The following is a 23969-nucleotide window of genomic DNA, read 5'->3' on the forward strand; positions in this document are numbered from 1 at the left end:
TATAATCATTAGGTTATCCATTTTCCATGAATATAAACGGCAGGTCGATATCAATATACATTTTTGCTAAATACTTTGAGTAAAGGCGTACGTACTTCATTAAAGGTGTCGTCGATGGATTACTATGGTATAAGCTCACCATGTAGCATGGACCCTACGTGACCAGTATCTTGGTTACAGTTGTCAGGATATTTTGATCAACGTTATTGAAGACTGGCGTAAATCTTAAACACATAAATATAAGTTCACTGCTGCTATGTTGATGGATCTCTCAAAAGCGTTTGATTGTCTACCGCATGATCTGCTCCTGTTGAAATTGAAAAGCTATGGTTTGTCTAAAAATGCCCTATCTTCATTATATAGTTGTCTTAAAAACAGGAAGCAGTGTGTTAAAACTGGTTCTATATGCAGTCCCTTTTTGGAAATTTATAAAGCGATTCCACAGGGGTCAATTTTGGGACCGGTCATTTTTAAAATCGTTATTAACGATATAATTCACTTCATGTATTGGTGAACATACCAAGAGTAAACACAAGGTATGGTCTGCAATTTGTCGGTCACAGGGCAGCTAAACTATGGAACCAACTTCCAAATGAATTAAGAGGGGATATAGGCCTTGACCAATTTAAAAGATTGATAAATAAGTGGGAGGGGGACTTTGTTGCTCCTTTAGCCAATAGATTGGCTTACCCAACTAACAGATGCAAAATCATCTCCTTAAAATCTCTCCTTTATTATTTTAATTTTGCTGACATGTAAATTTTAATGTTTTAGCTGCTTTGTAGCGTCTGCTTTAAAATCTAGTTTACATTGCCTTTATTTTAGTGCTTTTCTGTCCGCTTGATTACTTGGATGTTATTTATAATTGTATGTCATATTTTTTTTCAGTTTATGTCTTGTGTTTATTTATGTCGGTTTTAAAAGCTCTAAATAAAGTTTACTTGACGATTTTATCTTGGCTGTCCAACCTCCATGTTGCGATTTGACAAAATTTTGAAAGATCGAAGAGAAAAAAATATAGAATAAGCTTTAAATGAACGTGGACGAAATGCCGCCAGATCAGTTACAAAGTGCATGGATCCCACGCGAATTCTTTCATACTTATAAACAGTTCTAATCAGGATCGAGTGTCTAAAAAGTGTTTTGTACCAAATGTAAACCAAATCGGTACATGTCTTGGTCTCTAACATTATAGATAATCGCAACCATCATGCATGCAGATGATATTATTCCTCAAAGTGCATCTATCAGAGGACAGTCTGTAGTATTCTAGACAGCCTTCCTACTGCCGACGGACATTATTTAATGTTGCGCTTTCCCGGCACCATATATCTGGAACCATAGACCTTCGCAGACTGATGTAAACCACGATGTTTGGTCGGTTCGATTTTTGTGTGTTTTGAATATTGTTGTAATAAAATCTTTAATTCACTTCCAACAAATACTAGCTAGAAAAAAAAACAGTAAGAATGCGTGTATCAGAATCAAAGTACTCATGTACTGAATCAATTGATATCGATTGTTTGAATATTTACGCTTAAAATAATCATCAAATTGCAAAATAGATATATATATATTAATTTTGATTACCATGATTCTGTGCACCAGTTTGCAGTATATTCAGGTTCATTGTCAGTTACCTAGCTGAATGAACACAAATTCTCCAACTTTATTATTTCAAGTCGAAATTCAATTTAGCGAACTGCAGGTTGAAACTGTCTATCAAATCATTCAAACTTGAACAGCGATCGTTGAAATGAATCCAACCCTTGTAGATACATTTACCTCTCATCTTATCCACAATTATTTCTTAGTTGATAAGCTATAGCTCAGGTGCTTCAAATTGTCACGTACATTTATAAACGCCGAAGTCTTAGAACATGATTTCAACAATAAGGTCAGATGAAGGAAACACTGGTCATACACTTATACATGTAGGTCCCTTTAACACCCACAGCTTTATCATCACATATAATAAGGCCGCAGACTTACACCATTCCTAGGAAAATTACAATATCAAAATTACTATGCCACCGTTTAAGCAAAGTTTGGTTATTTGCCATCTTCCGATGTCATGAGGCGATTACCGCATTAAAAATGTGTTACGATTAAGATCAGTACACAATTTGTTTTCAACCTGGCTGTCAGATTTTTATTAGTTCGTTTGAATTAATTGGCGTTTTTTTTTTTTTTTTTTTCGTTCAGAGATATATGGGATAAGAATGTCTTCTTTGGCAAAATATTAGAGAATGAGCCCTAGCTTTTTGGCATAACGGTTCAATGCAAACAAAGGCTTCCCATTTTAATGAATGCCACTGTTCTGAAATGTACGAAACTGAGACGGATACATTAAAATGTTTTCGGGTGTTGGTCACCCTTTTATTTTTAAGTTTGTGTAGAGTTTGGTCAAAAATGGGCCCTCTTTTTGTAAATAAATGGATCAACCACCACAAGAAATGTGCAGCTTGAATACCGAAAGTAAACGAATGGTTTAGTCATGTAAATAGAAAGAAACGAGTAACTGGTACTGATAAGAGGTCAGAGGTCAAAGGATTTTAATTGGATTCTTATTAATTCAAACCAGATTAATCAGCGTATCAGTTCGGAGTATAAGTTCTTTATTGGTTTTGTTTATTGGCGTAAATAACATGGAATTAAACTTGACCGTTTTTTTTAATAACTGTGAAGGGGACCTAAGTGTTTACATTTGAACCTAAACGGGGGTTTTAAACGGAACTATTTGCCTGCGGCGGTGTAAGAGATACTTTTCAGATAATTACAGGCTTTACAAATCTACAGGCTATGGCGACTTCTATATCAATTCTGATCTTCGATCTGAATTGATATAAAGAAAATATGAAATAACACACTGCAGAGACAAAACATTGGTAATCTAGCTATACGACTGCATTGACTATGATATGTTATTATTTATAAATAACAAATCAATTAAAGTTTCAGAATGAATTGAAACAGAATGAGATTTAAGGGGTGGACCGGAATCGACCGGGATACCATAAAAATACTATTTATGTTATAGGTTTTATCAGGGACTTTATATAACTAGTACATAGTAAATGGTCTGGTTTTATATATTTGGAATTTGATATTTTCCTCAATTCTTCAATTTTTCAAGCAATTAGACTGGTTAAAATTTGAGTTGAGGTGGCCCCAAAAATATCGTTTGGTAAAATCTGTAAGGTTGAATGGTAAAATTTAAAAAAGGCATATTTCCGGGGCTACACATATCTTTAGGTGTATATCTTATCAGGAGCGGATCCTAAATTTTGGATTATTCCGGTATGAGCTCTAGGTTTTCACATTTCCTACCCCTCTCCCCTTCAAAAAAAGAATTATATTTATGCCCCACCTGAAATCATGTCCACGTTTTGCTGCTTTGGTGCAGGGATGGTGTATAATGCGAGCCACTGTGGGTTAAAGGTGTATTTTCGTGCGAATAATACATGTGATTTTCAACTGGAAGCGCCATGCACTAGTCTGACACTAAAATATGGTATGAACAAGGATTTATATATAGCTCAAGTTGTTCTTTTGGCATGAACAAGGATCTATGTTTAACTTCTTGGTATGAAGAAATGAAATATTTTAAGTTGTCATCTTCGTATTTTCCCTGTCATATCGTGATCAAGTAAATGAAAGTGATCTAATCTAATTAACTCTGCATTTTCAGTAACTAAATGGAACAATTAATAGGTCTAATGAAAGAGATGTGAGATTTACATCAATTACACGGTTCATCGCTCAGGAGCACTTCCAAAAATTGTATAACCAATCAAATTAGTGGTTATAAGTGGCCATGAAAATAAACCCCACCCATCAATCGGCCATTTTGGATTTTTCTCAGGACGTCAATTCTAAAATTTCTGGTAAGTAAACAAAACTTTCGGACCTTTCAACCCGAAAACAACCAGAAGTACCTTAATTTTAACTTATATAGCAATGAAAATTCGAAAAAATATCAAATGATGTCGCATTAGTTTGTGTATGACACATCAACACGTCAGTCCGCAAACTCTGGGACGATTCGGCGATCCCTACATATTTAAAATTGTTGACATTTATCAATGAAAATTTTGGACATTATTGAAATGACAGTTGTTATATTGCATGCATTTGAACTGACAAAAGTGGTGTTTTGTAAAGGACTGGTTAAGATTGTTGTCATTCATTATTTAGGGCATGTTGTTTACTTCCTCTTAATGAAATATTAGACAGGTGTTTTTGCACACCTGCCCTCGGCTCAGGTCATTTGTATGTCCATTCATAGAACTAGTTCTTTTGTGGGTTGGGGGTGGGTGGGGGGTTGTTTTGACTTAAACTTGTTATCCTTACACACAAAGATCATTGCTAAAGTTTTCCTTTGCAAAGATGAAACTTAACAAGGTACATTCATATTTTTTGGAAGATAAATATCTCGCCATTCTTGTGCCCCATTGTATCACAGTATGGTTAGGTCAAGAACATGGAATGATGTTCATTTTCAGTATTTGCTTTGCGTGACTGAGGGACTAAGTGTAAACTTTGAAACCACATATTAATCAAGTTTTTTCTAGGACAGGAACTCAAAATTTAATGTGGTTTTCAGTCATTTTCAAAATTTTTCGATGGTCATATTCAGAAAATGACTGTCTAACTGAGTGAAGATGAAATAAGGATTTAAAAGTTATCATGATCCATTGAAAAGTGGTTGAAGTGCATCCCTACAAATTAACATTGCAAGGTTTTTGATCAAAATGATTTTTTAGAATTTTCTGTTCAATACAGTAAAACAATGGGAACATTATTTTATGCACAGAAATTTACCTTACCGTTTTTCAAACAATTAGTATTAAGTCACTACATCAGAAAAATAGATATACTGCAATGAAACCTTAGATTTTGTACTAACTTCAGACTAAATAAAAATCCACTATCTAAAGGCATGTTTTTCCTCAGTGTAGAAAACTGTGAACTACTGAACTGTGATACAGTGATACCTCACCATACATGTAATTTAAAACTTACTGCAACTACATGTACATGTATGTGTATCTTTATGCTTTAAAATCATCTTTGTTTTTATGATTTCTGCCTTTTTCATTGAAGGCTTTTTTAAGTGAGGAAAGACAACTTTCAGGGGTAAATTTTGTGAAATGTGAAGATTTCAAGCAACATTTTTTCTCATATTAGTGTGGCAATAGACCAGGTCCACCCATACATGTATGAATATGTGCTTGTTCAGTTGTTGGACATCATTTTTTCCTATTTTTCTCTCAGATTCTATTGTCCTGTGCACACATGTACATGTACAATCAGGGTCGGAAACTCGCTCAAATTCTAGCCAGTCCTGAATACAATTTTTCAATATATTTACTATATGGCTATATAGATTTTTGCTCTATTTAGTCAGCCCTGCCAAAAAATAGCCAGTCTCGACTGGCGGGCAGACTACTATTTCCAACTCTGGTACAATATATAGTAAATGTATATATGTACATTTATAAGCACAATGTTCTTTTTACATTTTGTACATGGTCACAGAAATCATTTTTGTAAACAAATTTACATATACATATGTGTTGAACATCTACAATATGTCTTACATTTAGTACTTAAATTAGGTCAATTTATGGTTAATATAGTTTACCTGGATATTTAAAGAATAAAATCAGGATTAGTGTGAGAGGCACTTTCTACAGTACTTTTAAGTGAAGTTGCTGATCATTTGAATTGGTACAAAATACAATATACATACATGTAGTAAAACCTACATACATATTTGATATCTTAAAATGTTTGTGCTGAAATGACATGATCCTGTATGTTTCAGAGGCACTTGTAAACCTGTTCTAGACATTGCTATGCTTTGCATATGCTTTCAAAGACAACTCCTGTACATGACGTGGTTTATTTCAAAGTTCACTTTATATTACATGTTCAGATTATAATTTTTTTATCTGGGCTTTTGATTATCAATTTTATGTACATGTCTATTCATTATCAAAGATATTTAAGGAGAAATAACTAAGTTGTTCCTTCCTCATGTTAAGCTATTTGTCATTGTATTTTCAAGGAAGTTTGATATTCCATAATAATGTCCCTGTCATATGTATGTACACATGTACATGTATAACAGTCTTTCCAAAGGTTCGTCAGAATGTTAGATATCACCAGTGAAAATGTGACGGGACCGGTAAAAAAATCCGAAACGCCAGACCTGAAGTCCAGAAAACTTCTGATATTAGCCATTGTTGATTCAGGTCAAAATGAATGGTAAAACTTAGTTTTGTCCTGAAAATAGTATGTCATCACAGGACTGAATGTCCTGAAAAAAACTGAACCTTTGGAAAGACTGGTATAATATTAGCCATGAAGTCCTTTTCATAAATGTATCCTTGTAAATTTGTAAGGAAGAACCTTATGAGTTTGTAACTTAAGAATTTTTTTAACTTACATGTACATGTGTGATGCTTTCTTGGAAAATGCTTTACGCTGTACATGTACATACAAAAAAATAATTCATGTTTACAGTATTAGTACCGTATAACATATCATTTTTCATGCTGTTTTACTTGATGGTGACAATGTACATGAACTTCTGATTATGACTGATTAAATAGGCACATACATATACATTTTGCACATGTTGTAAATGAGCATTCAGAGATTTTTATAAGTACATCCTACATATACATATATATGTACATGCAGATTACATACTGTGAGTTTTGTTGGTAATTTTATGCTTGATGATTACAGTATCTGAAAATCCCACATTTTTACACTTGGTCAAAGCTATGAACTGATATAAGGGGTACTATTGTATTTCATCATCAACCTTTTAACCTTATGAATTAGAAATATTATTTTTAAAGTATTCATATTCCTGTGGTTTTCATGGTTCAGGTTAAGGAGTACTGAGTGTGCACATGTATTGCAATGAAGAGGTTACTAGGTTTATAATCAAATTGTAGTGGGAAAGGCTTCAATTAAGTGATCTGCTACAAATTGAGATTTTTTTTACTCTGCCAGACAATGTGTCTGGATAGCATTTCCTTTGTTTAAAGGCCTTGATTATGCAATGTATAACATTTCAAGCTGATTTTTTATTATAATCTATTTTATCAATTGGAAAATAAGTCCATGCAATATTTGCTTCCTGGATTATATAGAAAATAATTCTCTTCTGATCTCATTCCTTTATTTTTCAAATTTAGTTTCCTATTAAATGAATTTGAGGTACATGTACATTGGAAATTTGATTGTTCTTGCAACCAAATAATTTCTGTACTGATTAATTTGCACCATCTATATTGTACTTTCATAGTTCTTTAGATACAAATGTATACATGTATGTACATTTTGTACATGTACATGTACATTTATATATGTACACTGTAGCAATAACTTTTCTTTTGTTTTTTCTATTTTCAGTAATACAGATCATAATATTTTGAAGGAATAAAGAGTCATGTCTATACACGATGAGCTTCAGGCGACAAGTGAAAGTTTTTGGGAAATAGGGAAATATAGTCGGACAGTAAAAAGATGTGATAATGGTTATAAATTGTGCGATAATTTACGATCTTTAATTGATCAGAGAGCTGAAATTGAAAAAGGATACTCGAAAAAATTACTGGAATGGTCTAAAAACTGGAATAACTTTCTTGACAGAGGTAGGGAAACAAGAAAGTAGTAAGAAACTTTGTACGCTTATAGTATGTAAATGTACATTGTGTATTTGTACACATTTTCACAGTTAACATAAAGTTAAGTTTTAAGAGTATAAGTTTAACAAGTATCACAATCATTTTCTTAGTACATAATGAACAAAATGTAACATGTACTGTCTGTGTACATTTGCTTGTATGACAGTCACATGACAATGTTCTTACTCACATGTTTACAAAATACATGAAAGTTACAAACATGATGTACAATATGATATAACACTATAGTATTGTACATGTACATTTTTATATACATGTATGCTATGACTCATGGTCAAAAATTAAAATTCACAAGTTCTTTGATAAAGGAATACAAAAAGAGTATGTACAATGTAGCAGAGATTGGTCATTCCTTTGTACAAAATGCACATGTACAATGATGTACATGTATATGGTGATGGCATGTAGATATTTGACTTCAACTATCAGTATCCCAAGTCAAAACTGTTAAATCATGTATAACTGTGACTGACAGGTGTATATACAATTGTGCATGTACTGGTATAGTTGTATATACATGTATATAGAACAATGCTTAAGATAATTCCCTCACAGGTCCAGAATATGGCACAACACAGAGTATGTGGCGAGGCCTTCTGGAGGAAGCCAACAGTACAGCTGACCTTCACACCAACATAGCAGAGAGCTTAATGACAACTGTCTACCAGAGCATTAAAAGCTGGCAGAAAGAAAACTACCACAAGTCTATGATGCACTTTAAAGAAACAAAGGAGTTTGAGGACAGTTTCAAAAAGGTATGCAAAATCATGAACCAAATGTATATATTGTAATGTAATTGATCTGTACCTGGCAGTAGTGGAGTTGTTTTCCTTTAAAATAAAATTCAAATTACTATACATGCAAACACGTTGGTGTCCTTTATACACTGCACATGAATTTGTAGCTACTGTGGAACCTGTCCATTCCCAACACATGGTTTTGTAAAATGCTGTATGAATAATGCTGTTAATGAATAAATTTATGTACATGTATGTTCTTTTCATTGATTATCCCCTTTCACTATATTAGTTTTGTTGGATATGACAGGTTCTACCATAGATTTTGTGCTTCTGTCAATCAGCATTCTTTCCTGGCCATTATATCACTGTGTTTTGCTATGCTTTAATTTTTAGCCCTGCACTATTAGAGTGCGACATGTACCCAATATTTGAGCACTGTGTTATAATTTTTGTTATACATCCTGAAAATTTGTGTTATAGGAAGTAGGGATGTTACAATTTCACTCTTCCAGTCTGATACACATGTATCATGATTATTGGCTGTCGATCTGATTCAGATCTTGATTTTTACAGGCAGTTCTTATTTGTTATTTCAATTACAATGCAACAGATTACCAAAGAAATGACTGTAGGTAATGACTAGCCTCTATCCCTTACAGTTAATGCAGATCTTAAGTGCTCTGCATTGCAGAATTAATCGTTAGTGATTGAGAAACACAATTTTCTCCATTTTACTTCTGGTTTAGGTAATTGAAAAATAGGATTGGAATCCCAGAAATGGTTCCAGTATCAATTTCCTGATCATAACTTAAAAGATAAAGATGCATTGGTGGAATGTTACGATCACTTACCCCATTAGAAAGTATTATACATTTAAACTTGTTATGCTTTCTATAATTTATATAGAGAATACTGATTAGTTTACCAAATCTGGGAAATTTTTACAAATGCATTGTCATTGGGATATTTTATTTCATCCAAACAAAGGACTAGCCATTTAAAAGAGTATTGTAGTTCTGTAGGTGATGAATTTTAGATCTTCCTGATATCTATATTTACATGCAGCTTTTCATTAGAGGCCTGTAGTGTTGATATTAACTTTGCCTCAGATAAATGATGGTAACAGTTTTATCAGTATCAATAAAAATGATATCAAATTGTTAATAAATCGATTAAAATTCAATTATCTACTTTCAATTCCAATTAATTGTTAAATCATGTCAAATTGGTATACAAGTATCCACATACATGTAACATCAACTAAATTCCACATATCTCTTCAAATTGCATAACTGCCAACAAATTCCTCAGACACCAACAAGAATCACTTGTGTTGCTATGTATTCAGATTATACTGGTCTCTTGTCCTTTATCTCAATTTAAACAATGACCCATCATTTAGTGGAAATAATTTTGTACACATATCAGAACAGTTAGGGCCGTTTGTGTACTAATACAACTGTACATTTTTTACATGTACGTTTGTACTAATCAGTGTACTTGTTAATTAAGTCTCATCTTTTTGGAATGTTTCAATAGTTGACAATGACCTTATTCACACCCTCTTGAAAAGAATAGTAATTAACCTTTAGCCAGTTTGTATATTTTGAGGACATAAGCATGTAGTTAAACTGAACCCAATTATACTTTAAAAAAAACATTTGTTTGGGCAAAAGTGATGAATATACTCTTGAAAATGCTGTGTCATATTACACATGTATATATTGTATGATTGCTAATACATGTTGTATTTATTCAGTTGGTGTCAAAATTAAAATACTTGTTAATTATAGAATAATTTGTACATGTACATGTATCTCCAGATGAATGAACTCCATCAAAATATGATGATATCATATCATTAACAGTCAGGTTAACAAATGGAGAAAATATTAAGTATCAATTTAGATATCAGTAAATGGAAATAGGTCATTGAGTCGTTGACCTTTCAACCGGACTTGCTCAATGTCCAGATATGAATGTAAATATGAAAGGACACTAGTACACTCCCTAACCACTGAGAGAGTTTGATTACCAAAAGGGAATGACTGTTCCAAAGTACATGTATACAAATACACACGTATTTGTATATTGTCATAATTTTTTTTCTGCAATGTTTGTCTTTATGGATGGAAGCTCTTTCATTTTTCACGGTATTCTGATATTATCTTTCACAGTCATGGGAATTTGAGTAGCAAAATGATACATATTGGTTATATGTTAGGCACAGTTTATGGATTACATGTAATATTAAAATTCAGTAAGGGTCTCCTAACAGAAAATCATAATATATATATACACATTTGTACATGTACATTGTATACATTAGTACAAATGTACGTGATGTGTGACTACGCACATATGTCAATGACCTATGTATTGAAATCCTGCTAATCATTTGAAATTCTGATATTAGTTTAGTGGTTTTCCATTCATTTACTCTGGATGTTTATCCCCTGTGATTGATAAATATGGATTTATGAATGATAAGTACTTATCACATGGTAGTATAAATGTCGTAAAGGATGAACATCATGTCATCCTAGCATGTCCTCAGGCTAGTGTAGTCAGGCAGCCCAAGTGTAATGTATTACATGTTTTATAACCTGGTCAAGTGTTGATGTAATAAAAAGAGATTGATTTGTGTAATCATTAAAAAGATGAAAGCTTAATTTTCTGTAATTACTGTATAATGTATGAATTCCCTAGTCAGGTTTGTTATTAGGATTTTCATTATACTGTCTCTTCGTCTGTCCATCACACTTCTTTTGTACCTGTTATCTCTGCAACTATTTGTCACAGCCACATCATACTTCTACGCTGGCTTTATGCTTAGTTTATATTTTGACCATTCACATTATACGTGTACTAATACTAAAAGAAGGGTGTGGTGGTAATACTAGAGGGAATTGACAGACTGACAGATTATTTGGTGTAAGGGGTGTATTTGTTATCAACTTACAAATATCAGGATAATATAGAAATTTTCATTACAAAGACATTTTTTGGTTTCAAACTGTAGTGGTCTTCTGCCTCAATGCAACACAAAGACTTGTACAGAAAGTTACACTAATTATATTTTTTAAACATGATCAAAATGGAAATGCATGTGTATAACTATACTCTAATTTATTGTTAAAAAACAATATATGACCTTTTTAGTTAAAAACTTCTTTGTGCTTTTATGCTGTGACCATTGAAAGATTCTACATGGGAAATCAAAACACATTGATTATATCTACAGTTGATTTGGTATAACTTTTTTATGACATCACTAAAATCCATTGTTTTGAAGTTTCCAGTATGTCATCCACTTCAAATCAAAATCCTTTTTTTGGCAAATTTTTTTTATTTTCTTTTAAATTTGTTGCAATTTTTTTGAGGATCGTTAATAGTGCTTCGACTTGACAAAAAATACAATGAACAAATTCTGCTTCCCGGTTTGTAAGCCACATCCGTAGATCAGTGTTACTCTATGTCAGAGCACAAAAGCTAACATTGTCATTGTTCAGTTGATACTGTGTACATGTACAGCAGCAATGTAGGAAATGAGAAATAAAACCACCAAGCTATTGAAGTACTGTTTCCCTAATTTTGTAATTAAGTAATGCATTTGAATACAAAATACAATGAGTTCTTTTCTTCTTTTAATTATACATGTACATGTAAAATCAAACAGTGTTAATTATGTTGATTAGTTGATTAAAAAAACGTTTTTCTTAATGCATGTACATACATGTATGGACTATTAAGGGTCATAACCAGTATATTCTGTAGTGCATTTTGTTAGTACTGTGAAAGTACTTTAATTCATGGATACAAATTTTCGTGGATTACACAAGTTTGTAGATTTTTGAATTCATGGTTTTGAGATTTTCAGTATACACATGAATGGGAATCTCCTTTTCATTGGGAACCAAATTTGGTGGTCTGTCTCACCCACAAAAACCATGAATATATTAATTTTTTTTGGGGTACAAGCCAATTGTTTTACCCATTTGAACAGTTAAGCATCCCATTCATAAAGGGGAATTACTTCTCCAGGGGTCCTACTTGTACTAGTAATATGGGATTATTTTGTAAAAATAAAAGTTTACTTTTGGATAAACCAAGTTTTCGGTTGCACTATAGCATGTAATCTTGTCTCCCCTTGTAAAACGGATTCTCTGTCTATTTGTACTGGTGTTTTTCTGACAAAAAATTTCATTTACCTCTAGCACTCAATATTTTGGGCTTTAAAAAGAAATCAAATTATAAGCCCAGGTATCTAAAGATGTACTGTACTCTAGCCTGAGACAGGAAACTACCATGTCAACAGCCACTTGAACACAGCCACTTGTCTGTGGTACTTCAAAGGAATACAAGTAAAATAAATTTCAAGTTCAGATGATTTACTGTCATGTAGGGTTAAGTCCTGTGTATATTTTTGACATCTTGTGACCTTTCTGTGTTAAGAAATTCTAGGTTTTTTGTCAAGGTTGTGTCATTTTTTAACAAATTATGAGTGATCATAGGGCTGCTGCATGAATGCTAAATTAAATAACATATAAATTGTAGTTGGACATAATTCATACATTTAACTTATATGACTGTGAATCCATACGATGAACAATTGTAAATCTTCTTTAAAGAAAGAAGTATATTAATGCAAAAATCATAAATTAAAAATTAAGTTATTAAGTTTTTCTACGCCTGTCTTTCTAGACAGGAAGTATTGTGGTACATGTATTCTGTTGTCCATTGTTTACACTTCTTACAATAACTCAAAACATTTTCTCCAAATTTATATGAACTTTAGTGGATTGTTTCTTCCTTTTGTTGTGAGCTACATGTACATGTATCTTTCAAGTTTTGAAAATGGGATGCGAATTATGTTTGAACATACTTTTGAGTAAAAATATGATGAAAGTGGTGAAGTACACCATTGTGAGTGATGATGTTCAGAAAAGGAGATTGATGACATTATTATCCTAAAGTACATACATGTATTAACAGTTATTCATTTCCAGGTAGCACGATTACCATAAAACTTATGTAATATACATGTACATTTTATATCAGAATATACTTTTACTTTCAATAAAGATTTTTTTCACATTCTTGTATGTTTTATAGGTACAAAGACCATGGGAAAAGAAATACAATAAAGTGATGCAATGCAGGAAAGACTACCACAATGCCTGTAAAGCTGAGAAAAGTACCGCAAACCAAGTCAACAATGTTAAAAATGATGACTCCGTGGCTATTGATTCAGTAAGTGAGAAATACATGGTGCACCTGGTCCATGCTCCCAGTTTTTAGTGGAGTTTGGGCTGCTCATCTGCTTTCGTTACTTTGTATGTATGATTTTAGTTACTTTATGTTCTTTGTTGTATATATCTGTTTTCCATGTCTGGTCTTTGTCCCTGGATTACATTCTTTTGATTACTGCTATAACCTTGGTTCCCTTGATTACTCTCTTAAACTGGTAAAAGGAATGGGTATGTTTCAGAAGTTAGAAATTAATGGGAAATTAAAGTACTAAAACATATATTATAACAACAACAACTAATTCAATTTAAAGGTTTTCAATTAGAATTTTGAATCTATAGTAGGAATCATCAAAGAGAATCTTATACACCTCTTGTACCAACTGATGTTGCTACGGGCCTCCTATTCTGCATTTTACGTCCATGTGTATTAAATGTAGTGGTACTTGTCATTCTGCTTCATGAATAGGACTCAAAATAATAAAGTACCCGGTAGTAATCTTCAACTGTGAATTCACCTATTGTACAATCTTGTTTTGATTTTCAATTTCAACCATACAGTGAAAGGGTTGGTCGGTTTTCAATTGGACATAGCAATTACTTAGCAATAAATTACATAAGTGATAATATAAGGCAGATATTTAATGTCAATTTCCATGCAACCTTGCCAATAGCACTTGGAAAAGATACAAAACTCTCACACTCAGTGATAGGGCGACAACTATCATTGAACTTCAAACAGGGGAAGTTGTGTTGAATGTCCAATTAAATGTAAATTTAGCTTTTCCTGGCACATGTCCACTGAAATAGACTGTGCAAGGTTAAATATGATTAGCTTGCTAACAAGTCTGAAGATGAATGTTAACATTTGCATGATCAGTGGGATTGTTTTGAGAGTCATATATTTTTTGTTGTCAGTATTACCATTAATGAAGTAGACCAAAAGCAGACACAATTCTAAGGTTCTTGACAGAATAATGCAAAAGTGTAATAAAGATAACTAAGTTATCTGGATGAACATGTTTTTATTGACAGTGGGACAATCCTGAATTTAATAACCTTTTATATATACTGTTGGCCAATTACATATGTATTTATGCTAATAAGAAAATGTTTATTGTGAGCTTTGTATGCAAGTCGGTGATGGAACATGTTTTTACTGACCTGTGTTAAAATTAAAAATCTCAAGAGCAAAAACAATAAATTCAATAACTGATCTCAGTCTCTCTGTGCAGTAAAATCAAATGTTGCTCAGTAAGCATTTACAAATAGTAAGTACATGTAGCTTCACTTAAGTGTACTAGTTTGTATGCAATAGATTGATATCAGGTTTTAAGGTCCAGGTTTGGTTTTGCTAACATGTATGCAAATGTTTTGCCCTTGACCATCAGACATGATTTATATGTATGTGTAAATATGCAATGCCTGTGAGGCACAACAGATTCCACAGAGTACAAGTACAAGTAATTAATTCCTGTGTCCAAATTCCATGTAATTTGTACTCACAAGGACTTCATGTCTAGTTTTCAGGCTAATTTTGCAGAATGCACATGTGAAAGGCCTTGCACTTTCAAACATGTGCCTGTACAGTGTTCTAGGATTTTTCAGAAATTGAGGTTTCCTCAGGAAAAATCCATATAAAATCAACTTTCCCAAAGTCAATGACTGCTTTCCTAACAAAACAAATCCTTACAACATATTAAGTTTTCAACTTGCCTCAGGAAAGTGTAACTAAGTACCTAACTTTCCCTGACCCAAAATTCACTTGCCACGGGTAATAGGAAATAGGAATCCTAGAACACTGCCTGAAACATTTTCTTAAATTTTATATGACAGAATTGAAAATTGATAAATTAACACTTAGTCAATTAATTTTCTATTTTTATTTCATGGTTGGATGGACATCATGATCATTAACTGCCATATCATATTTAAAAATTTGAGGATCTTAATTTCATGTTAATTATGTTTGCCTATTCATCTCCTTGGAACAATGATCATTTCATGGTAACTACTCCTAAATGCTGTTTACCATTTTTATTTTTAATTACCAAATGGACTAGAGTCATGCAATAGTGAAATTAATTTCATGCAAAATCGTACTTAATTTTCCATTATTTTTATCTACATAGGGCGATACATCTTGTTGTGCCGAGCAGGTAATTTGCATAAGAACACGTAGATGTGACAAGAGTTTTTTTTCAAATTAACCTTTTTTTACTGATTTGCATTTAAACGATGGAGTTTCTTGCATTAACATCTTATTTCCTAGTAAACTTCTCTAGCTGGGAGTTTGAACACTTGCTGCATCATCATATTGACTGATAGGTTGGTTTACTTTGAAGTGTACTGTACAAATGCTGTAGCAATTACTTACATCTCTCAAAGTCCCAATTCCCATTATTCTTAAAAGTGACCCCCCCTCCCTGGGTAAGCTTTTAGAATATGTTGGAATTTGTAATATATTTATTGTGTTGTGGAAAGAAAATTTTGAGGTAAACTCTTGGCAACTTATGTAAACATCAATGGAAAGTTATTTTAAGATCCAGGAAAGTTGTACTTGAATCAGTTTTGTAGCCATCATGCACAGGTCTGTTTTGATTCTGAGAAAGTTTATTTTCATACAAAAATTTCCTGCTAAAGTAGATTTTTTATAATTAATCATTGGTAATTGTAGAACATTGTTTATACATATATGTTAAAACTGTGTCATATACTGTACATGTTAAATATGTGGCATACACATACATTATAGTAAATTTGATATGTCTACAGAAGTGCATTTTTGCCTGCTGACTTTAGGCAACTGCTGAAAACATGTAGATGAATAGATCCTCATATGATCAAATTTCCCATTTTGGAGACAGTGTTCTTTCATGTACATGTATGAAGTCTGATGTATTGGTATACCTTTTTTCCTCCCTGCTTCCATTCTTTTGTGGGACAATGTCCCACCTAGTTGTGATTTTTCAGGTACATAACATGTATAAGCCTACATTTGGCACAGGTAAAATTTAAGTGATTTAAAACTTTACCTTCAATGTAAAGAAAATTTATCATTGACTTGAGAAAAATACCATATAAATTTGATCTTTACTTATTTGCAGGGTGTGCCCCTATCAGATTTAGTGTCATCAATACGGAGATAAAGTATTTGGTCTATTGTATATTTTATGAACATGGCATATTTTATCACAATGGATTTTTAGCTACTTTAAATTTTTACCTATAGTAAAAGTTCTGTGGATTTTTCTATACCATGCTTAACCTACTTTTAAAGGTTACAATGGTATTTTTGTGGTCATATCAGTTGCTTATTTTGTGTCATATACAAGTTCAAGGGTTAATGTGATTTGTAGAATTAATTTTTTTTCAACTCTTCCAAAGTGGCCTTGCTAATTCAGATTCATATGCATACAAATGATTATGCACCAGTATGTTCCTGGTAAATTGATTGGAACATGGCTTGCTGCAGAATACTCCATATTAAATACATTGCAATTAAACTTTGGAAGATCCACATCTTCACTTTACACATGTAAGTGTGATTAGTATTTTAACAAATTGTTCTTCCTTTCTGTCTTGAAGAAACTCTTGTACTCTTGATTCTCCCTAAAATATCTTTAATGAAAGGTGTTGCATATATCATAATTCTAAATGTTGTAACCTATTGTGCTGTGGGTTCTTGTGAGAATTTTCAGGTTTTACAAATGAACATGTGTTTATATTTTTAACCCCTGATTGTATATTGGTGTAAGTGCTTTAGAATTAATATTAACAAAAGAATGATGGATGATACTACTGAAGAAATCTTGGCAACTTTTCATACTAGTATGCATTGTAAAACATCTTGAACATCTTCAATTGTTATACAAGTACAAATAGTTTATAAATTATGGTGTTCCCATTGGCAGATGGTTACTCTTTGTTTACATGTACTTGTAAATCTTGTTGCTATGTTAGAATCTTTTCTACAGTGTTTATGTTTAGGGCATTCCACAGCTGTTCATAGTCTTTTTTACCAAGTTTTATTAATTTTCAGTTTTCCCTCTATAGGTTAATACAAATACTTTGCAGACCTCTGGTATTACTTCATTTGTGAGCACCATTTTATGGAATTTTGCAAAATATTTTTTTTTATCATTGCAGTAAAAAGAGTAAAAATGTGCATGCTATATATACTACACCAAAATTTTCATAATTGTATCAGTTTTCAGAACTATTTACAGTTTATTATTAAGTTACATTTACTTTGGTATCATTTCAAATTGCTCTAAAAATGCATGTCTTTTTATTTAAAAAATGTGAAACAAGCAGCTACTTTCATTTTCTTGATGGCATAGCAAGCTGAACCAAGTTACTCTTGAACTAATTCAGGTTTCTTGGTTTCACCCTTCTCAGAAACACAAAATGATTTCTTCACTGAAAATTTATTTATTTTAAACTTTCATTAGTAGCTGTGAACACATGTTGCATGAATAAGCATTTTAAGGTTTTTTTGATAAATAGTAGCTTTTGCTTTTAAATAAGAAGAAGAGAAAGGTTTATCTGTTATTATGTCATTATTGGTTGCATAATCAAAATAAATGCACTGTTTGAGTTATGTGATGGAGTTCTTTATGATGCATTTATCAAGGACTTGTGCACACTAATAATATCTGTCTAAGCAACTACCAATATTTAATTTCTCTTTCAGTCTTTAAACATTCTTAATCAATTTAACAAACTGATGAGGAAATAACACCCAACACAAGTGTTCAAGGACTAGGAAGTGAGAATTCTTAATCATTGTATGTGAACGAGTGTATGTTTTTTTCTTCTAACACAATACATTGAATGAGCAGTATTTTATGTCTCTCTGTATTATATTATTGTATTACTTGTGAAGGTTTTCCGTATCGGCTTAGTTATTGGTCCAAGGCTAGCCATATTGGACTGAGGCGTAGTTATCTTAACCTGGCCAATATTGGACAGGTAAAAGCCGTATTGGATGGCTAAGTCGTGTATTGGTGCACTTATGTATTTTGTATTGTATTGGCAGTTACATGTATGACCATATTTAGGCTATTTGAACTTTAGTCATTATTTACTCCACATCATGTGTGTATAAGAGTTGTATTTGTAGACAGTATCACCATGAATTAATATGATATTAGGCTTTGCCTATGAGGGATGTAGCTATTTTTACTCAGCTTACAAGATTTGAAGTATTGACCAAATGGAATATGCAATGCTTCCTTTAACACATGTTCTGCATTTTGGTAAAAAGTTCAAAGAATCACTTCTGACTACATACATCACTTCCAACAGAATGATTTTTAGCCATTCATGTTTGTTTCAGAGCATCTAAGATGTACATGTATGAAAATGCTCTGTCCCTCTTAATTCATGCATTGAGTGTACCTTATTTAGGAAGGACTAGTAAAAGTACAACAAGCATGAATATTTATACTCTGACCTAATAGCCTTTGTCTGGTTTCTTACATTGTAATGGGATGTCAAACATTCATTTTGGATTCTGTTTAAAACATGTACCCTTTGTTACTAACAAGGATGTTGTACAGATTTTCATGTATTAGAGTCCAGATTTTACTGTTAAAATTCGTTTTTTTTTCTTTCTGGTATCTCATGTCAGCATTAATTTCTTTTATTTATAATAATGAAGATTCCCATTATACTATCTTTCATTTTATTTCTTAAACTGTAGTTGATTAAGCACAGGTCATGTGCTTCCTTTATTTCATAAAATTTTTCAAAATCTTCCTTCCTATTCTATTAAGCCGATTGCTTTATGTATCGAAACTACCATGAATTCTAACACATTCTTTTGAATTCAAACATGTGACGTCAGTTTAAGTTTCATGAAAAGTTGTTTGATTAAAACAAGCAAAGTATAAGGTCAAAAGGAGTCAAACATAAAAGATATGAAATGGGTAGACCAGGTATTTGTCCATTGTTTGTCATTACAGTGTGAATCTGTACTGGTCACTATTCATACACAGGATCACATTAGTTCAAACATAGATATATACATTTACATATGTTCTATGGTTCAATTTTCATGGAAATATTGTAAATTGAATTGCATGTACATGTGCCTTAGTTTGGAGTAAAAGTGTGTAAAATTAGTAATACACCTACATACATATACATGGAACATTTCTTTTACAGATTCTGCTGAAGAAGGGTGTACAGCAATCTAGTTTTTGGTGGTTCATGAATTTTTTTAATCATTTGATAAGGTTAATTTCACATACTTACTACCCAGTAGATCTGATACATTTATTGCCCTTTCAGTTTATACTGTCCCAGCTTTAGGCCATGGAAAGTGAACCTAAGGGTTTTAGCCTTTATGAATTTAAAGGTATAAAAAGTGACCATTGAAACTTAAAGTCTAATAGGGGAAACACATCAATTTTATTGGCCTTACATACATTACAACCTATTTATGCTATTCATTCACCGCAGGACATAGGGCTGTAACTTGGATGCATTGAAATTAAATGTACATGTATAGGTACTGGTTGTCTGAATTCCACTAGTCTATCAAAGGACTTAACTTGGATACGTTAAAGCCACATGTGTCGGTACTGGTAGTCCAAATTTAATTTTCTATTAAATTGCATTACACATGTGTCGGTAATGGTTGTCCAAATTTAATTTTTCTATTAAATTGCAATACACGTGTCGGTACGGGTAATCCAAATTGCATTACACATGTGTAGCTTTTCTGGCATGCATATACAATATGGAGTGTTTTGTCGTATAGATTTTGACTGCCCAGCTATAGAAAACTGGACTGAATTTTAAATTATGTGGTACAAGTTTTAAATACAACTGTAATAGAATATTTGAAAGTGAAGTGGTGATTAAAGTTCCATTTTATAGCTGTTTATTGACACTTGGCGACACCTCGATCATTGGTTATATTCTCATTCTTTTTCAGACTGGTTAACATTATTTTGAACAGCACATCTAATTAATTATTATGCAATGATAAGAAATTTCAGTAATATGCTTAATTTTCAATAGAAAACTGATCTGCTTAATTTTTTTAAATTATTTCTAGTTCATAAATGTAATGGGATTGAATGTTATGATTAAGACAAGAAAGGCAGGATTTTTAAGGTTTAACAGTGTTGCCTCATGTATTTGGTTGTTTACAATGTGAGTTATCAGTTTTCTTGATTTGTCAGTTCCTGGTATTAGCTCCTGATAAAGGTTTGTTAACATGTCTATAAAGGAAGTATTTTTCTGGTGTTCTGTATTTTTAGTTTTGTATAGTAAATGTGAAAACCTGTATTCTTGATATATCATTCCTCAAGTATTAAGCCATTTCAGCCTCACTGTAAGCATGAAAGTAGTTACAAATCCTTGAAAACAAATCAACCACAAAAAGCAATAGAGTGACAGGAACAACTGATTTTTTACAGATGAGAATTTTAGAAATCACTTCTTACATGGTGGAGAAGCTTATATAGTCTGTAAGAGAGCTTTGTTCTTCAATTCTCTTCACTGTTAGATCTTATCATTAGAATAATAGCTTTTAGAGCACTGAATAAGAGTTGTTTTGAGATCTTCCTGGGTGTGTCTCCATTAAGATTTGTAAAGTTCTAAAAGCATCTTAATGCAGGCAACTTATCATGATTGCAGTTGATTCTCATTTGAACTGATGTCTAAAACTTTAAGCTAAGGGATTAATGTAAAAGGTCCTCTGCTTGAGAAAGTTGAGTTGTTGTACAATATGTAATTTAATAGAAATTTTAGAATTTAGAATGATATCTACATTTACGGACTTTTTTGATACTTGTCTTATGTATTTCTTTACCCACACACATAGATGGCATGAATGAACATTGGCCTCAATTTTGAGATGAAAATTTGTAAACTAAAACTTGTAGGCCCAGAACAAAGAGTTCGAAGGTCATTGGTGTGAAAATTTACAGGGTCATATAGGTTTACAATTCATGATGTTCAAGCTCTGTTAAATTTTAATGGTTTTCTTTGGTTGACAACAGATATGGTGATGTACATGGTACAATACAAGACATTTTTCTTTAAATGTTAAATACACAATACTTATATTTGTGTATTGAACAGTCAGGTGTTACTACCTTTGTTGACAAATATATTATCAGATATTAAATCTACTGGGGAATTTAAAAATGCCTATAATATGGACAAGAAATAAACTTGAATAATTTCATGTAAATAAACTTGTCGCCTTTTGATGTCAGAAGACAAAGTATCCTATTTGGTATTCAACTAGTGACACAGACTTACATTACATTATGTGTATTAGAGCATGTCTTGAAAGATTATTTATGGTTTAAAATGTATTTTTGGTTTTTTTTTTAGCTTAAAGCAGATATTTGTGATGTGTAAGCCTTCTGATTTGTACTAATTTGAGACTTAACATGTACCGGTATTACTGTAATGAAAAAGTTCACGCTTCAGATCAGGTTCATAGGTCATGTCATAGACATAGTAATTTGATTGCATTATGTATTCTTGTAATTTGAGTCGAAAAGCATTGTCACTGTCATTGATACAAGTTTTTTTGTTGACTTCTTTTATTACCTTTTTAATTTTTTTTTTTGCATGATTTGAATTTAAGCAAACTTCCTGAACCCCTTTTGTCATATCCTAGAAGAAATATAAAAGTGCACCAACCACATGTTTATGAACATAGTCAGTTCAACTCCACTTTAATCCCCCCAAAATTTACAGGAACATAAATATCTATATTGTTAACAGAGGTTTAAGATATCATCTTCATCACTCCTGTCTCATTGTCTAAAAAATGTGTGCGTTTCTTATTACACCATTGAAAAAGTTAGGGTAGGTACAACTGTAGGTTGGGATTTTTTTTTACCTGGGTCTATAGGAGAAACATTCTGACTTGAAAAATTACCAAAAAAAACTTAAGAGTAATATGAAACACATTTTTCCAATACAGTCGGTATAGTTTCGCTTTTTACCCTTTGACCTTAATGACGCTCTTCTATGGAAATGCAAGTCACTTGATCGCAATTCTGTTTCCCAATTGGCCAAAAACTGATAACTAAGGGGCATTAAAAAAAAACTGTATCTAAAATTGAAATTGTGTGTCATGTTATTTCCTGAATGAAATGTGGACAATCAAAAGTAAAATGAACAAATTTATACTGTAACGGCAATCTTTTTAAAGATTGTTATTTGTTTTAATATGGCATAACAATTTGGTTGCATTACTAAGAAGATTCTACGTCTTCAGGTCCTAGAATTAAGTCCCTCTCGAGATCGGATCATTTCTTGGTAAGGCTTAATAATACAATAATTGCCAACAAAAGTTGTCTCAAGTCTTCTTCTTCTTATCGCATCTATTTAACATCTCAGTAACATGTATTGACAAATTACCTATTATCTTTCTAACTTATCTTCTTTATGTATACTTAGTGGGCTTTTAATTGATCTTATATAAAATAGGGACACCATCCTATTAGTTTAATGATACTGGCTGTTTATTTTAAGTTATAATATGGGAAAACAGATTTAACATTGAGAATTCTACTTAGATTTATTGATTTTTTGATTGACTTACAAGATGTATAGAAAGTTTCCCATGAGTTTACTTCCTAAGTACCAGTCTATATAAAATTCAGACACTGCCCTTGGTAGAGGTGATTTGTGGTGCAGAAAACGTACCAAACAATGTTTTGGGGATCTCTCAAGTTATAAACAAATTTTAGGAAAAAAATTGAAAGTTTTCACAAATTTCAGACAAGATAAGCCAAGGTAATTCCTGGGTATGCTGATCAATTGGTCCGAAAGGAACCTGATTCTAAAGGCTCATTGAGAGCAGAATTTTTTTCCAAACTGACAATGAAAATTAGTAGGACATATTGTTGAAACTTAAAAGTTAAAAGTTTTTACTTGGTTTGAAACATGGTGGAATGTTTATGAAATTGAAGCATGAGTGATGGCTGCCTTCATTTTAGAGCCAAGAATTTTAAAATGAAAATTTTATTTGTAAACTGATGTTTCATAACTTACTTTCATTTATTTGCAGAAAAAGAAAATGGAAGAAAGATTGCAGAAATGTCAGCAAGAAGTGGCCAACTTGAAAGACAAATATGAAGCTTCACTGAATGACATCAACAATTATAATGCCAAGTATATAGAGGATATGACTGAGGTTTGTTTACTTCACAGAAATGCATCAGTTTTGGCCAAGGACCAAATAAACATTTAGATTTTTTTCTATGCTT

At 32.2% G+C, this 23969-nt stretch overlaps 1 protein-coding gene across 3 annotated transcripts in view; it reads left to right on the forward strand.

Moving 5' to 3' along the window:
• Positions 1 to 3775: 3775 nt before the first annotated feature.
• The window catches only part of LOC148610071 (protein kinase C and casein kinase substrate in neurons protein 1-like), a 28628-nt gene continuing 8434 nt past the window's right edge, over positions 3776 to 23969 (forward strand). For all 3 annotated transcript variants that reach the window (XM_088542084.1, XM_088542085.1, XM_088542086.1), the window contains exons 1-5: positions 3776 to 3887; positions 7435 to 7676; positions 8286 to 8485; positions 13586 to 13723; positions 23771 to 23896. In XM_088542084.1, the coding sequence (XP_088398210.1) occupies positions 7472 to 7676; positions 8286 to 8485; positions 13586 to 13723; positions 23771 to 23896 (669 nt within the window). In that variant the 5' untranslated portion in view covers positions 3776 to 3887; positions 7435 to 7471. The remainder of the gene's footprint in view (positions 3888 to 7434; positions 7677 to 8285; positions 8486 to 13585; positions 13724 to 23770; positions 23897 to 23969) is intronic.

The sequence above is a fragment of the Perna viridis genome, chromosome 8 (genome assembly GCF_037379345.1).
Source record: "Perna viridis isolate PV_CMFRI_1.1 ecotype Kerala chromosome 8, ASM3737934v1, whole genome shotgun sequence".
NCBI lineage: Eukaryota > Metazoa > Mollusca > Bivalvia > Mytilida > Mytilidae > Perna > Perna viridis.